This window comes from Rissa tridactyla, chromosome 7, assembly GCF_028500815.1.
Source record: "Rissa tridactyla isolate bRisTri1 chromosome 7, bRisTri1.patW.cur.20221130, whole genome shotgun sequence".
In the NCBI taxonomy this organism is placed as follows: Eukaryota; Metazoa; Chordata; class Aves; order Charadriiformes; family Laridae; genus Rissa; species Rissa tridactyla.
In genome coordinates, this window is record NC_071472.1 from 7,976,645 (window position 1) to 7,994,786 (window position 18,142).

At 41.1% G+C, this 18,142-nt stretch overlaps 1 protein-coding gene across 1 annotated transcript in view; it reads left to right on the plus strand.

Moving 5' to 3' along the window:
* The first annotated feature begins 1,033 nt into the window (after nt 1-1,033).
* The window catches only part of TMEM163 (transmembrane protein 163), a 99,649-nt gene continuing 82,540 nt past the window's right edge, over nt 1,034-18,142 (plus strand). Inside the window, exons 1-2 of the mRNA XM_054209707.1 lie at nt 1,034-1,187; nt 6,326-6,445. Coding sequence (XP_054065682.1) covers nt 1,034-1,187; nt 6,326-6,445 — 274 coding nt within the window. The remainder of the gene's footprint in view (nt 1,188-6,325; nt 6,446-18,142) is intronic.

The window sequence follows — 18,142 nt, forward strand, 5'->3', positions numbered from 1 at the left end:
AGGTTTTCATTTTTTCCCCTATGTTTTTCTGCAGCCCTAGGACGAGTAGGTGAGTGAACCAAGAACAGCCCTGAATGCCAGCAAGTCTCCAGCTCTAATCTCATGCTTCAGCATGAGACTGCTGTATGCTCTAGGCCAGTTTTTAGGCTAACACGGGTAAAACCAACCGTCGGCGTAACAAAACATCAGTGCTGGGGGTGGCTGACAGGTGTGTGTGTGTGTCGATTCAGCTCTGATCCTCAAAAAGGGGTGGATGGAGAATGACCAAATCCCCCGGCGAAGGGGAGGGCCGAGTTTTACCTGTGTGAGGGGAGGCGAGGTGGCCGGGGCCTCGCACCTCAGGGCCAGCACCCGCTGCCCTCGGGAGCAGCGTGAGGCATTCGCCTCTCGCTCTGCTGCACCAGGGCTCCGAGCCACTGGACAACTCTTCCCCCTGAAACAGTCGGTAGGGAGGCGGAGGAGGAGAAAGGCAGAGCCCGCCATGGCGAGGGGAGCCTGACAGGTCTCCCGCTCCCTCGGCCGGCCCCGGGGACGCACCTCAAGCCCAAGGTCCTGCCGCACCTTTCGCAGGTTGCCTGCGGGCTCTCGAGGACGAGGAGCTTCCCCGAGAGCGACTCACCAGAGCCCTTCCCGCCCACCTCTCCTCACCCTCACAGGCCGCTCCGCACGGGGGCGAGCTGCCGCCCGGCCCCTGCTGCCGCTCCCCCCCGCCTCGCTGCGGGGCCAGGGGCCGCTCCCGCCGCCGGAGGTGCTCCCCGGGGCGGGGAGGGGAAGGGCAGCGCGGGGAGGCGGCACCGCTCTCCCACCTGCCCACCCCTCCCCTCCGCCGCCGGCGAGGTTAGTGATGAGGCGGCCGCGGGGAGCGGCTGGCGGTGAGCAACCGGAGGAGTTTGTTTGCTGCCTGTCCCCGTCTCCCTGATGCTCTGAGCCGGAGTCTCCTCCTTCTCCCCGGGCTCGCACCCGGGCTGGATGCTCCGCTCGCTCCTCGCTTCGCTGCCACAGTCGCCAGCCGCTTCCCGCCGCCCCGCAAGACATGGAGCCCTCCGCTGCCCCCCTGGACGCCACTCCGGACCCCGCCATCGTGCAGCCCCCCGGGGCCAGCCCGCCGGTGCCCCCTCGGGAGCAGCAGCAGGAGCAGCTGCGGATCGGGGAGAGCGGGCAGTTCAGCGAGGGGCTGGAGGACAGAGGTGAGCGCCCGTCCGTCCCTCGCTCCGCACGCTGCCCGCCTCTGGCATGCCCCATCACCTCCCCTCCGACTCGAAACGCCGGACACTCAGCCCCGACAGCTTCTCCTCCACCTTCCCCACAACACCCTCCCACCTCGCTCTCCCGGAACCCTGCTCTCCTCATTCCGCCACAGCAGCCCTTCCCGCCCCCTCTCCTGTCAGCCCTGGCAGCTCCGCACCGGCTTCTAACTGCCCCCACCAGCAGCGCTCTGCCCGCAGCCGCCCGCCGCGCTTCTCAGCGCCCCGCTGTCCTCTCGACCCCCGCTGCTCTGCCCTCGACCCCCCCCGGACTCCCAAGCGGGCCTGCAGGCCCCGCTCCCGCCCTGCCGCCGTCTCAGCGCCCCCCGCCGCCTCCCCTCAGCCCGCCGCCGGCACTCGCTTAACATCCCCCCCCCCCCCCCCCACCTCCCCGCGCCGCCCTCGAAGCTTTTCCCCGTTTTAGTTCTCGTGCCAGCACCCCGCAACAGCTTTAAAATATTTTTTTATAAACTCTGTTCGTGGCTGTTCCCACTTCGCCCGGAAACTTGCCGGCCTGGCGGGGGAACGGCTGCCGGCGGCACATGGCGCCGCTCCCGCTCCACAGGCGAGGGGCGCAGGTGGCGGCGGGGGGCCCTGGGGGTTCCCGGGAGGGGCCGGCGGTGCCGAAGGTTTTCTCGCCGCTGAAGGGAGGGAAGGAGGGAGGGAGGCCGGTGAGGTTACCTGCCGGCGGGGCTTGCGACAGCAGCCTTCCGAGTAGGGGCTGCAGTGGTCCGCCACAACCCCGGCTGGGCAGCGGGGTCAGGGCTCTTACCTGACTCCTCGTTTCCCTTCCCCTGGCGCATCACTCGTTTTGTATTATTTGCCTAAATATCTGAGCAGGACTGGAAAGGTGCCTGCTTTCAAACCGTGTTACTCTCAAATACGAAGCACACCTTTCTCGGTCATCTGTGAGGCGCTCGCTGACCTGCTGCCCATAAAGGCAGCTGCCATTTTAACCCTCCTCATTGCCCTGTCCTTAACGCTGCCAGACTCCTCTTCCTCACGATTTGTCTGAATTTTTATTTCATGATTTTCCTTAGCCTCTCTGTTGCTTTTTCTTCCTTTCTCTTTTTGCTTTCAGCATCCTGGAGTCCCTTTTGTGTTCTCCGTCTTCATCCCATCCTACACGTTACCATTGCATCTCCCGTTCTTCCCCCAGCTTTCCAAATGCCCATGCTTGCTCATAAATCCTAGATACGAAGTAGAGGAGTAAAGGCAAAGAGCGGTCACCATTGTCTCTGGCAGGTTTCAGTCATGTCGGGGCTGGGGACAGCCTTTTTTCCAGGGGTACTCTTGCTGTCACCACCGATGGCAGAGGACAGACATTATGACTGAGGGAATTTGAGGCTTCAGTTCTCTTTTAAATAACGGGAATTGGGAATTTTGATTATGGTTCAAACTTGGAAGCTTGATTACAGAAATTTTTTAATTTGTGCCCAGTATGACAGAGCTAAAGATGAAAGCTGGCCCTTTTGGTATTAAGGGTAATTCCGAAAATAGGGTGTCTGTTGTAGCTAACCATATCTCTTTCTAGGAGAGAGATGAGACTAAAGCTGCTGATTTTATTTCCTTCTCTGCCTTCACACTCTTTTTATGGCCCTTGCAGTAGCTTTCGTTTAGCCTTTCCTATAGTCACTGATTCCATCTACCAGGATAATTCCCAGGCATTGTAGAGGAAAATCTGGTATGCTTTTTGCAGGTTGTCCCTGTTGAAATTGTTACAGTCTGTCCTTTTAGATTGTACTTTTTCTTATGATCCTTTCCAATGAATCATAGCAGATCCAGTTATAGAGATGATACTTCCGTGTTTGCTAAAAATAAAAACTAACCCTAAATTTTGGAACGAGATATTTGCTCTTTAAGAGCCATATCAAAAATCAGTGATAATTTTGTGGATGCGGTCCTTAAATTAACATCTTAGGTGAACAATTTTTCTATTAGCCTTATCTCTTACAAAAATTCTAGCTTGACATTTTAAAATGATCCCTTAGCCAAATAGAAAAGTACTTCTGGTAAGTCAGCATATGGTAAAGAATATCCTAGAATCACTTCACAAATATGCCAAGCTTGTGTTCTGCAACTGTTAGGCAGGTTTTTTCTCCTTCTGATTTTTTTTATGTGAAGAAAATCTGTTAATATATGAAGGTACTGAAAGATAAAGTAAAAATCCAGTGGATTTCACCAGCTCATCATCTTTTCTTTACCATAAGGATATCTATGTGTTAAATAAATTAGTGGCAATAAAATTATTCAGTGTGTTAATTTCAGGGCAGAGAAATTTTATCAGAAGATGCTAGCCTTTTATTTTTGTAGCAATGCAGGTCATACTGAAAGATTATCTTTCAGCCTCCTGTGTATGCTTAAAACTTGTTTTCTTAGAGACAGTGGAAAAAATACGGAGGTTTACCTTGTGAATTGTGGTGTTGGGTGTAAATTAATGAGCTTCTAAATAATTTTTATGCTGTGGGCTTGGTAGTCATGTGAATGAGTTCGTATTTTGATGTGCCGTCCCTTAGGACACTCGTAAGAATAATATGATCTTTCTCCATGATGAAAACTGTAAATACAAAAAAATTATTTGAATTATTTTAGGAAGGAAGGGATCACATCTCTGACAGCTAGAATATGCCAGCCATTTTGAGAGAGAGCGAGAAAGACACACACAGAGCAGAAGTGGTTCAGTTTTATAAGGATTGCAGTCTCTGTCATACTGGACACGTGCTTGACATGTGAATAATAATCAGCAGTGCTGCATTATTAAGCACAGCTAGCTGTGGGGCTTATTATTCATTTCTCAATTTAATTAGAATACTTGATTTGTAAGTATCAACTGTGTGTGTTGGAGTTCCCAGGTAATAGTGAGCTGTAGCCATAATTATAGGATGCTGTTAAAGAAAGAAACAGGTGGGGATGTCTGTCATTCTGATCCATGTTTATTTGAGGTTTGAAATATTGATAATCAAAATTGACTAAGAAAACCTACTTTGCTGTACGTTTCAACAAGATTTGGGCCGTGATTTAAAATCCTTGGTTTGTGGAGGGGGCAGGAGGGGCGAACACACAAAATGGGAGAAGATGTGTTTTCACTATGGTTATGTTAGTAGAAATCTGTCCTTTCAAGATGTGTTGTTAAATTACCTCATATCAGACAGCAATCAAACTGTGCATCATTATATGTAGTGGCAGAAGATAGGCCAAACATTGGGGGGAAAAAAAAATTTCTTCACACAAATTAAAGTGGGCTATGTGAGAAATAGCTGTGCAGTACTATCGGTAAAAGACTCAAATCTTTCAGAATTGTCATCTGGTATTTTCATGTATTAAATAGACAAAGAATGCACATAATAAGAAACAGCTATCATTTCAATATAGGACCTAGTAATTCTCCTGCATTGCAAGTTTTCAAATTCTTTTCCGTTCATGAAGAGGCGAGTGTGTAGCACAAAAGTGAGGTAATATTTTAAATTTTCTAAAAACATGGTACAAGCATGAAATTCTCACAGTGGTTTTCTGAACTACCGTAAAGAAACTCTGCTTTATTGTAATTGAGGTGAAAAAAGCATGAAGAATCTTTCCAAGACAGCATGAATCCCACCAATTATGCTAGGATTAGAACCAGTAATTTTGACAGACTTCAAGTGGCACAATAAAATCTGGTGGCTCAAATTGTTACCACCCCTGGATGCCTGCCCCACTGCTGACACATTGCTGCCCCTGAGGCAGGGATGTCTGATTCACTTCTGAATTGATTCAAAAACCATTGCAGTTTTCAGCCAGTGTATTACAGTCAGTTGAAATTATTATCTGTTAACGTTAATAAACTTGGTGAAACATGGTGTGGGTTCAGGAGTACACCGATAACTAGATCAAGTGTCCCTGCCTTGAAAGTGGTAATAGTCATCCGAGAGGAAAGCGGGGAAGGTGAGGATAGTAACAGCTTCAGCTGTTATGTTTTAATCTGCTGCTGAGTCTGACAGAGCCCCTGTTCCCAACCCTTTGTCTAAGACATTAGACCAGCTACTGAAAGGTTGTGCCAGTGCTGCAGGTCAATGCATTCAGTGCAGGCAAGTCCCTCTGAAAAGTGATCATCATCTAATAGGAACCACCCGCATGTTCTGGAGTAATTCATTAAGAAAGTTAAAAACCATCAGGTATTCTCACTAGTTAAGCAGATTTGAGCCGGAACTTGCTGGTGAAAAAGAATGTATGTTTCAAATTAAATGCATGTATTAAGCACAAAAGAATGTGGATGGGATATATGGAAGGCAAACATATTACATTCTGAATGCATTGTAAAAGTGACTTAAGACTCAGACTGGGAGAATGAAAACCAAAGAATGTTGTTGTTTTCTTTATTTTTAACCTGAATTCTTCACTGTGTTTTAAGATGAATGGAGAAAAGACTTCTACAAATTGAAAGCATCAAAAAAGAGAAAGCAATCCCATTCCCTTGTGTTCAACAGACTTCTGTGCTGTTTGCAATAAAGACAGAATTAGTTCTTCAGTTAGTTCTAGATGGGGATGTATTCTTGCCTCACATGAAGGACATAATGCTTCAAGAGTTTTTTTTCAGCTGTGATAGCTTTGATTTTAAAGTACATCTGCTTCTACTTCTATGCTCAATATGTGCCGTAATTCCTGTGCATCGGTAGGTTGTTTTGCAGAGACTGGTGAGCACAAGTTTTTCTCCTATGTTAATTATGTTCAGGATCCTGAAGTTCTGAAATGAGTTTTGATCTGAGTGAGTATAGGACCGAGCCCTTTCTTGTGTAGATGTACAGGTGGAAAACCAAAGTGATGTGAATTTCCGTAACTGCCCTACAATTGCAGTGCTTTTTCGAAGTGACTGATGTGTGGGTCTTCCTATGTGAAATCAAAACTTCTGTGTGCTCTCCTTGCTTACTCATGTGTTTCTGGTGGCTTCATTCACTTAACCTTAATAATGTGAGCAGGATTTGATTCTGTATTGATTCTATAGGTAATACAGAATGTAAATATGTGATCTAGGTCTGAGCTAGCACAGCTGTGTTTTTAAAAGGAACAATGTATTGTTCATACCCTCTCTGCTTATTGCTTATCAGGTTTGCTAGAAAGCAGTACAAGGCTAAAACCTCATGAAGCTCAAAGCTACAGAAAGAAGGCATTGTGGGTTTCCTGGGTCTCCATTATTGTCACACTGGCGCTTGCAGTGGCTGCTTTCAGTGAGTATTGGGAATATTTTAAATCTTCATGCCTCTTCCTTTTTCTTTTCTTTTCCTTGGGCTCTCAGAATTTCTGTCTTTTGTGGAAGCTTTCTCATGTTTTTTTCTTCACAACTGCTAAAGAGGTTTCTCTCTAGACTGCTTGCGTCTGCATGGTGCTTATAAATTAGTAAAACTGTTTTTTTTCTGCAGAGGATAGGGTTGTTGAAGGTCAGAGAAAGAAACAGGAGACGTTGATTCCTGTTAGCATGTATGCATGTGGAACTGTTCATTTTACAGTATAGTGTAAAAATCATTATGCAGTGGATGTCTTTAACCAAAGACGTCAAATATGACAAGTCTTAATCCACCTGGGATTTGTAGTGGGAATGCTATAATAAAGAATAGTGAATTCTAAGGGAGAAATATAAAATTTATCTTTATTACACAGACAGATGACCCTAACACAATGCTAATCTGGAGGAGAAATACCAGTTTCTTTTTAAGCCAGTGTTTTTTCTTTAAGTTTCAAGACATTTGTCTAGTTTACCTTTACACAAAGAATTTGAAAAAAACCCAAACCCGAACCACTTTTATATGGAAAAAATGAAATATATTTATTTTATTTCAAAACAGGAAAAAATACTACATTGTGTAAATAAACATATATTTTAATTCAATGCAAATTTGTAAAATACCAGCTTTCTATCTTGGTCAATTAGGTAACACTGCATTACTGTAAGGACAAAAAGAAATGTGGAATCTGAAACAGAATCTTTGCAATGGCGCATTCTCTGTTTAAAAGAATTAAAAAACAGAAATGATGGATTTACATGTTTATATAAACAAAAGGAAAGCTCTGTCTAGGAGACAAGACATCTAAGATGTCTCAAAACATTATTCTTCAGCTTGATAAAGACAGACTTGCATTTTTTTTGAAGCTGCAGCAGCATGTGTTTTATTATTCTAATCTGCAGCGTACAACCTGCTGCTGGAAGTTGGTGTCAGCTCCCAGGAGAGATTATTAGAATCTGACCAAATGGTCTTTGAAAACTCAACGTACACTACTTGGAGCGATTTATATAGAAACACAGGTACAATAACTTTATTCAAAAAGAAGAGCAAAGAGAAGGAACACTTAAAAGGAGAATCTAACACTGTAAAGAATTTTAATGTATACAAGAAAGCAGGACATCTGAGTTTCCAGTTTGTTCTGCGTCATGAAAATGCAATAGTCTGCCTTTGCTACTGAAGCAACATAAAAGTAAGTACTATGTTATAGAATAATTTTGTTACCTATTAACAATATGATTTTAGGGACTATTGAGAAATGGCTTCATTTTATTTTACATTTTCATTTGTCAGAGCTGCAAGACATAAGTATAAAATGGATAACTAAAACACTCCATTTCTTTTAAAGGGTCTTAAAGGGTAAGGCTATCTGAAAGCTTTTGTTTTCTGTTTTCCTTATTTGTGGCATTTTGGCAGTGTTTAGAAAGCCTACAAAAAAACAGCAGAGAAGGTAGTCCCTGCCTGGATATACAATGACTGCATACTCGGCTGGAGTGGATAGGTATTGAACTACTGAAATCAGCTGTTAGTACTGGACTAGTTAGGTGTCTTTGAAATGTATTTTTCCTAGTGGTTTGAAGGGGCTAAATTTATAAAGAACAAAAGAGGAAGCAGCACACAGATAAGTATTAAATCTGTATAGACAAACTCTTAATTGACAGTTGACAGATAACTTACATGCCACAAAAGCATTGCCAGGGCTTTTGATATGCTTAGTATTATAACTTTTTAATCTTTGAGGAAAATACATTCTTCTAGAAACACTGCTCCGCTGTGCAATTTCAGCAGTTCTACTCAGTTTATCGTCTCTTATTGTCTGCTCTCTTCCTTTGTGCCGTCCTTTTAGCAGGTTCTTCTAGCCAAATCCATGTTTTGGGAGACATGCCAGGTGACCAGAGTTTGCCACTTGTTTGATATAAATGACTAGTTGTCACTTTGAGGTGTCTGACACTGCCAATTCTTTGCAAACACCTACTATTTAAAGCATCCCATTTCTGTTTTACCTCTTGTCTGTAATAGTAAAGTGTTAGCAATACAGCCCTGATGTTCCATTTCAGTGAAAAATGGGGGACCTGCTGTGCTAATTGTCAGGCTACGCTGACTGTATTCTCACTACTCTTGCTGATTCCCCTAGAAATTCTTCCTGCAAATTTCTGTTTTATCCTCTTATATGCTTCAAAATATTTTCTTGCAAGTGTATCTTATGGTGCTGCTTTTGCAGCAGCACACAATATGTAAAGATATCAGGCCAGGGAACTGACATTAGTTGATAACTGTCGTTGAAGAAATGAAGGACATGGAGGATAAGAAAAATACTAAGGGGAGTGATACACGTGTGCATGGTCTGCCTGGAGAGTGGGGAAGTGATTTAGGAGCCTCCTTTTCCAACCCAGTGTTTGTAACTAGACTTCCTTTTTTATGGTCTGCCCCCTCCCTTGAGTGCTGCAGCTTGATAATCATCCTTCCTTTCAAACTAGTCAGTCTACTTCCAAAGCTATATTTTTCCAGCATTAGAGTAAATTGGAATGGTTTATCTTGACAGGTATGAGGTATTTTGATGATTTTGATCATTATGATGATGCCCCAGCTGAACTTTTGCTTGGTTATATTGCAAGAGATTGATGAATCTTACTTTGATCTGAACGCATAAAGTAGTTTCTTTATTAGGTAATGATCCATGGCACATGAGGCGTAAGATCCATTGGTCTGAACTCTGTGTTAGACTTACTATTAAAAAGAACCTGTGTATAGTGTGTTATAAAAGTGTATAAATTCAAATTATGATATGCCTATATACGTTGTACATTTGCTACATAACAGGTGTATAGTATGTATTCTCTCTGTGATGGGCTGTTTTGTGGCCCGAAATATTGGAATGCAGAAGGTGAAATGCTGATGTATACATCAAAGTGAATTTGGTCTCTTTAGGCTTGGAAGTCTAAACTAGGGTAGGCTGGATATAGAGCAGGACGGCTGCTTAAGGGAAAATGAAATTGTCATCTTTCATTCACTAATATGGAGAAGTAGGACATACACAAACCACAAAACCAGATTTTGCTTTAGCTGTAAGAACAGATCACTTAGTATTGTGCACTTAATATGCTGAATTTTACTACAGAAGTGCTGAACTTGTAAAAGAACATTTGGAACCTTCAGTTGCTGTCTGTAAATACAGCTCCTGCACTCTGTGGTAATGATTGTGGTCTCATTGGCATGGGATGCTGTTGAAGGTGTTGCTTTCCAGCATATAGTTGTACAAGGCGCCAGTAAAATCTTCAGAGAATTAACTTTCTAAGATCCTTGAGGTCAGTGGAGCCCTATGGTATTATGGTATCATCTTTAGCAACTGAAAGTTAGGCTCACTTAGAATCAGTTATGCATATTCTGACATTTGTGGTTTTGTGCAATACTTTAATGGTCAGATACTGAGCAAAGCCTGAGGAATAAGTTCATTTCACTTTTCATTTCAATGCTGTGTGAAATATGTATGCTTGTAGAATTCTTATCAAGAGTGGAGTTACATTTTTATAAATACATAGTAATAAACTGAGACTGGGCATGATAAAAATTACTAAAATGAACATTAATGTATTCCTCAGCACCCCAAGTATGTACTGGAATAATAATTTTAATACAATTGTTTGTTTCTGCTTTATAATAATGTAAGAAAAGAATGACAACATAATATGAACATTTTTTGGAACATATGTGTGTGTAGTATAAGGCTGCAGTCTAAATCATTTCATAACAACTATAACTTCTTTCTGTAGCTGCAGTATTGTAGGTTCATACTGAGTAGTTTCAGAGTCATAATAGAGGACAAGGGACTGTTACAGTGGAATGGAATTCTGGTGTTTTGAAACCCATTATTCATAGTTTCTTGACACTTATGTTACTAAAACATAATTTTGAAAAGTATGCAAATATAGCTTTTGCTATTACAGTGTGATTTCTGCTCAAGCAGCTAATCTGTGATAGTATTGTCAAAACGGAAAACAAACCCTCATTCTATCTGGTATTTCTTGTCCAGTGTAGACTTGTGATTCACAGAATGTAGTTTGTTCATTCATCTTCCTGACTTGATTAGCTAAAATAGTTTCATGGTGAATGGAGTAGTTATATCAATATATCAAAACAATGTATAGACCAAATTCTGCACTAAAAGCTCTTTTTGTAGTCAAAGATTGGGTAAAAATCTAGAATGTATGCCTTTGTAAATGTAAGCTTTGTAAAGGGCTTTCGTGAGGCAGCCGTTGAGATGGAACTTGCAGACAGCCCGTCCCAGTGTGGTCAGAGCATGCCTGAGTAGGCCCTGTACGCTCATTCATCATGGGAAGGGTTGATGCTGGGCTATTAGCAAAATGCTGGGGAAATAGCAGGCAGGTTATGAAATCTGTCCTCATGGTTTCTTTAGAGATCACTCCGTTTAAGTCACCACGGACATATTTAAGGGTTTAACTTCATAGAAATAACTGAAAACTTGAGTGCAACCAATAGGTCCGTGATTTGGGGTCCTATCCTGGTATCTGGTGTAGTAAATATGCATTGTTATTTTGAGAAGGAGAATTTCACTCACTACAAAAAAGACATTTTGATTCTGGAATGAGTCCAGAGACGGGCAGTGAAGCTGCTGAGGGGTGTGGAGAACAAGTCTTCTGAGGAGCGCCTGAGGGAACTGGGGTTGTTCAGCCTGGAGAAGAGGAGGCTGAGGGGAGGCCTTATTGCTCTCTACAGCTGCCTGAACGGAGGCTGTAGGAAGGTGGGGATTGGTCTCTTCTACCAAGTGACAAGTGAGAGGACAACAGGAAATGGCCTCAAGCTGTGCCAGGGGAGGTTTAGATTGGATATTAGGAAAAAAATTTTCACTGAAAGGGTTGTCAAGCATTGGAACAGGCTGCCCGGGGAAGTGGTGGAGTCACCATCCCTAGAGGTATTTAAAAGATGTGTAGATGTGGTGCTGAGGGACGTGGTTTAGTGGTGGACTTGGCAGTGCTACCTAAATGGTTGGGCTTGATGATAAAGGTCTTTCAACCTAAATGATTCTGTAATTCTATTAATCTGTATAGTATCTCGGATGGAAACTTAGTAGATACAATTCTGTAAGTGGCAGTATTTTATAGGCTTAGCTATTGGCCCACGGATAAGATATTACAAGTAAACACAAAGAAACTGACACTCTGATTTTGTATACAAAATCATCTGTGTTTCCAAATGAGTTACTGAAAAATAACTTGTTAAAGTGAGTTTCCACATACTGGGATTAGAGAGGCATTTTGTTTGAAATGCAGGGTCCATACACTTAAAAATTTCAGGGTAGAGCTTGCTTTTAGATTAAAGTTTCATCCCATTTCAGATTCTCTAACAGATTCAAATGCCAACAAGCCTTAGAAAGTATGGATCCAGGTCCACTTTCTTCATTGGAATGACTAAATTGAGCCATAAAATCTCATTTTGGTTAGCTATAGGACATAACTGCTTATTCTCCTACCCTATTATGCTACTCTGGTGCACTGCAAATGGAGTTATATGGGACAGACATTGAGCAGTTGAAGGTGTTATCCTCTGGATGCTTGGATGTGGATGTATTGATGTAATCTGTCACTCCTCATCTCAGGCATGCTACTTGGACAAGGGATTTGGGGAGTGACTATATTAATTTATTGATGAATATATCATTTTCCCAGTGATCCATTGAAAAATCAAATATATGCAAGTTTTCCCTTATGTTTGCACAGTACTTAGTATATCCTGGGCACAGCTTTGTATAATACTACTACTACTACTATTAAAGAATATAGGTGAAGGTTTATGGTTCTGAGGCTCTTTAGTTTGGATATCCAATTCAACATTCTTTAAAGGTCACTGAACTTCAGAAAAATGATGGTCATTCAGAATTCAGGCCTGTTTTAGAGTGTCTCAGCTGGGTACCTAAACAGAATTCTCCAGGGTCACTGACCACATGAAAAGTCTTGGTTTTTGTGTTTTCTCTTGGAGGAGCTACACAGAATTGCGTTTCTCATTCCTAAAGACCTGAGAGGTTTGTGGGTTTTTTTTGCAGTAGAGCACATTACATTTATTCAGAAAGTTACATTTCAGGTCACAATATCATGCAGACCCTTAAACCCAAGTAAATACAGAATAGAGCTGCTGTGTGTTAGTATGAAGATCCCTCATTTTGCATATTTCTCAGGGCATTTAATTACATCAGTTACAAACAGACAGATGCTTCAGGGCTGTAGTCTCACAGAAGTGTTAATGAAATATAGAACTTAAATTCCCACGGTAAAGTTCTGATACTGGTGACACCTGTGCAACCCTATTGTCCTCGTTATAGCTCCATCACTACGGTATAAAACAGAGTTTGGTCCTAACCATTTTATACATAACATCTAAAGGACAAAAAAAATCCATTGTCTGTGCAGCACTGGCAAAAAGATAGCCTTTTGTATAGGTCAGTCTGTACTTAGCAACAGCAAAACGCAATTTTCATTCACTGAAAATGAAATGAGAGGCCAGTAAGGGCCTGTCTTTTTTTAGGCATACAAAACTGTAAGTGACTTTCTTGGGAGGAGAAAATAGCATATGGATGTCAAGTTCAAGACTGATAGCTGTTGAACAGAAGTAGAGGTCTAAAATCTGCAGTGCTTCACACGTCATGAAGTCTTTTCCTTAGTTGGCAGGCAAAATGATGATAGAAGTCTGTGAAATCCAGAACAGGCTATATAATGGTCTCTGTCTATGTATTTGAACAGTAAACAACTTAAAAAATTATTGCACTGGTGGAAGTTTATTAAAACATCTGAGTTTATATTTAAATGCTAACTTTTAAAACATACGAGCCTGTTGTATTTTTGCATTAGAAAATTGGAATTTAATCATTCCTTGTGCTAAGTATTGATTCCCTTCTCATGAGAGAAGATCATCCCATTTTATAGCCAGAGATTTTAGACATTTGAAATCTGGTCTTCAGTTTTGCCATCAGATCTCTACTAGGATTCCATTAAAGGCAGCTTTGCATTTGATGATTCAGAGGTTCCAGCTATGACAATACAGTTGTGTTGCAAGGTACAATATACAAATAAGTAAGGTAAATAACTAGGCGGTGTTAAGTAATTGGGCTGGTGTCATGGATCCTACTCATACCCCTGAGAGAGTTATGCTGTGCCATTAGAGACAGATGTAGACAGAGGGTGAATTTTGCTTATGGGCAAAGAAGAATTTAATGGGGAGGATTATAGGCACACAACTTCGCAGTAATTGGGTGGTGTGGGAATGACATGCCCTACAGCCATCCCTACCCTGTAGTGGATGAAAACTTTGTATCTTGGCTAAATGTAGACAAAAATAGTTAGAAAAGAAAGGAATATTAGGTTTATTGCATGTAATTGGTATTAACTGTTGTCCATAAAAAAAGTGTGTATTTTTCTGTATAAAATTGAATTCAAATGATCCTCTAATACAAGTCTGAATTGCTGCTCTTGCTTTATTTGGTATGTCACATAGGTAAGTGGATGGACATCTGTCCTTTGGAGGAACATCACTGCAGTCTTAAAAGTCAAATGTATTTTCAATCAATCGCTGTAGTATCAGTTCCACAAAGTAGTACCTCAGCTGTTGCAAGCTTACCTCTTGTGCACAGGCACGAATGTGTTAGCAGATTTCTTTATGCATACCTGATATACTAGTAGAATTTGATTTTCATAGATCATGAGGTAATTTTTTCTCTGCTCTCCCAATTTAAAAATGCGCTTCTTTGCTTATTGGCAGAGATGAACTTGTAATTCTTTGTATCTGGAGCTGAAAATTAAGAATAATGAAAGAAAATGGATGTTTAATATTCATTGTACAGTATCACTTTATTGTTTGAAGTTTTTGAGGCTGTGAAGCAGTACTGAATTAAAACAAAACTCCTCAGGCAGCAGTGAAAGTGATGAAAATCAGAACACGGCTTTCCTTTCTTTAGATTTTCTTCTGCCAGAAATTGTAAAATACTCATGTGTTTTAACTTAGCAGACAACAAAATGTAAACAACAAAATGTAAACTTGTACCTGACTTAATTTTAATAACATAACTTTTGCTTTACTGGGGAGGTTGATAGTGCTTGCTGTTTACTTCTTGGTGCTTACTCCCTGTGATTTTTCAGTAGCAGTGCTTGAGTTCTTTTCACTAAAAGTCGAAGTTTGTTATATTTTAATGCTTTTTCAGTACAGAATTCTATTTGCAGTTGACTCATCTTGTTTTGGTATGCCTGCACTATAGGAGGAACTTATTAACAGTGGAATAATCACATAAATAATATCTGCTGCTTTACGATGCAGTATAACTCCCAGCAGGTCTATACCATGTTGCAGTAAAACATACTTTTGGTTGCCTGACGCACGTGCCAACACTGGTGAAGCAATGGTAGTGCTAGATGAGAAATGGGAGCATCTGAGAGTCTGTGGCTATATACAGAGTGGTAGCAGAGAAAATCTATTAGAACAGAGGGTGATGTTGTTTGAATAGGTGGCACTGCCCCTTCTGAGGCTGAGAACCCAGTATTAACTGAAGGACACACTTGTTTCTGAAAATACCACCACCGAGAGCATTAAACCTATGTCCTAGATACTCCTATTTGTTACATGCTATGACACTTTTTGAGAAAAGACAAGTTAATACTGATCTTGTGAAAAATGCAGTTTGATAAATTAATCTACTATTTAATTTGAAAAAATTGTTATTTATCATTGTAGGTGATACGCTGTACTAGAACCCCATTATACTCTGTTAAACAGCTGTGCTTGTTCACTGTAGTGGTGCGCATTTCCGATGCATTGTAAACAATGCGGGTTTGTGGTTTCATCAATCTGTTACTGTACTTTACTGAAAATATTACAGACATACTAGTCTAAAATAAAAATATGTAAAAATACAGTGGGGTTGGGTTGTTTGTTTTGTTTTTTTTTTCCATGGAAGGGATGGTACTTGAATGATAAGGGTCTACAGATCTCTATTATGCATTCATAGATTTTGGTATCCTGTCAAGCAACTGTAGTGTTAGTTGGTCAAGTTTTTCAGGTTGAACGATTGGAAAACTTTGATACATTGTATTTAAAGGGTAGTGCAACCTGGTCAAATTAATTATGTTCAAATAAAGATTGTCGTAAGTCTTTGGTAAAGACTGAGGCCAAAAGTCTGGATATTGGGGGAGGCAAGATAACTTTTAATAGACAATAACCTTCATTTGCAAACCAGCCTTCTCCAGAGAACCATAAAGAGCTTTTAAGTATCTCTTCGGACTTTCTGTATGACCCATTACCATTCTTTTCTTCTCTGGATGTGCAGGAAAAGGGTCAGATAAGCTCTGCTTCAGAGTTAGAAGAAGCAGATTAGTCAGTGCTTAGTCAAAGAAGAGTGACCAGAAATAACCAGCTGGTATTTTTGCTAGACAGAAAAACTGCAGAGGAAGTGGGATAGTCTGACAAATACCGTAAAAATAGTTAGACAAAAGGCATCTATCTGCCTTCCAGGAACTGCTGCAGAATAAGTGGCTTTTGGTACTTGCACCCCAAACTCTGACTTTCTGGAGAGATCTCAGGGCCATTTTCCTGCTAGGTGTGATGCTGAGAACATGAGTAAGATCTAATGCAGAACAGGATTCACAGCTGAATCCTAAATGCAGATTTCTCATCAGATATGAAGACTGTTTATCTTCTGCTCTTAAAGATTATGCATCAAGGAACCGTTAAGTATAATGTATCTTTTCAGTATATTGAGGTGAAGAAAAAATACCTCTAAGTGCATTGTCCTCATATCACATTTTTTAATGAAACACTTCAATGGCCAAAGAATGACAGTATTTCCCCAGGCTCTGAAAAGAAAAATCTCAAGTTTTAGAGGAAAGATTTATTATTGTTCAGTGGGAGATTTAATAGAATGGAAATGTAGCCTGCAGTGTCAGAATGTGTAGCTGGGGAAAACAGAAGTAGCTCCACGTGTTCCCGTTCTGGTAGGCCTGACAGACAACTGATAGACAGGTTAAGGTATACTTGAAATGCTGAAGTCCAAATTACAAAGGAGTTCCTTAGATATAGTATTTTGTGGAAACCACATAACTTACTTTACCATGATAAAAAGAATGATTTGTGATCCTTCCATGGTAAGAATGCTCTTTCAGACAAAAAAATGGCTTCAGATATTTAATAACAGATTTTTGATGCTTGAAACAGTTAAATTCACATTTAGTGTGAATTGAGTTAATCCTAGAAAAACGTTTCTAATAGTTCCATGGAAAACATAGGGCAGAGCCAAGTAACTAGTATCAGACCTGGCTAGCATCATGGAAGCTAGTGACGAAACTGATAGTGATTGCACTGGTGGCAGATCACTTCCTAACTACATGGAGTTATGAGAAAAATGCTAAACAGCACACAAAAAAAAAGTAAGACAGCTGGTACTAGCATTGTTTTATGTTGATCAATTTGTATACGTGTAAGTGCATGCTGCTAGGGACACAAAGACAGATGAAAGGCATCAATCTTAGCTGGTTGTTTTGTAAGAGACCAAATGAGGGCTATATGTATGGCTGGAGGACTATTATCTACCTCCTGACTGGACAGACATCACTATTCTCTGACTTGCTGCTGCGGGTAACATATATCAGACTATAATGTCTAACTATGTGGAACTAATAGTACCCAAAAGAGCCAATTCGTTTGCTTCTCTTTGTGGCACATTAGAAACTAGTAATAAACTGTGTCTCCTTTTTATTTAGCGTGACTTGATATTTCTGTGTGTAATTAGCTGCAACAAGAAAAAGAGATTGTTTAACAATTCTCTTCCTAGCCATGAAAAAAAAAGTCAGCAAATTAATTTATACAGATTGTTAGTTAAGGAGGTAAAATTCATAGTTCTGATTGTGGGAAACCCGTAATTACTGCTTGTGCATGTGTTAAAAAAACCCCACAAAACAACCACGAACAAAAACAACCCCCAAAAAATCTGATATTAAGATGTGGGCAGCAAAATGATCCAATTTTTTTTATTTTGAATCCTGGTGAACACACTCAAGCAAACTCTGCTAAAAGGGAGATTTCCCACTACTCCCACTAAGAGATACTCATTGGGTTATCTTGTGTACATTGGCCTGCTGAGAAGCATCTGGTGGATGCAAACAAGACTTGGATTTAAGGGATAATGTTGCAAGTAATGTTTAATGGCTCAGGGAATCTTTAGGCTTGAAATCTAAATACACTTAAACTAATTTATAGGGACAGATCTTCAGTTGGAGTACATAGATTTGTAGACTTCCATGGGTTTATTTCAATTTGAAACAGACAAGCATCTGTCCCTAAAGCTTATGGCAAATGATGAACTTAGACTAGATGAGGTGTTTTCAGACTTGTATCTCTTTTTAGCATTTTCTTGTTTTGTGTCTCATTTTTGTGAGACAGTGTTTGTTTAAGGCAGCCTGTTTAAACTTTCGCAAACATTTTTAAATGCTGAGGAAAAAAGGTGAATTAACAGTAACTGCTGGGTTCACAGAGACTGGGCCAAGAATTTGCTCCAGGGGCTACTCCAATCCTGGGCATAGTCCGAGCTTTCTTTGTAGACTTGGGAAAAGGATTTTACATCCGTAAGCATGTTCTCCTTCTGCGCACATCAGG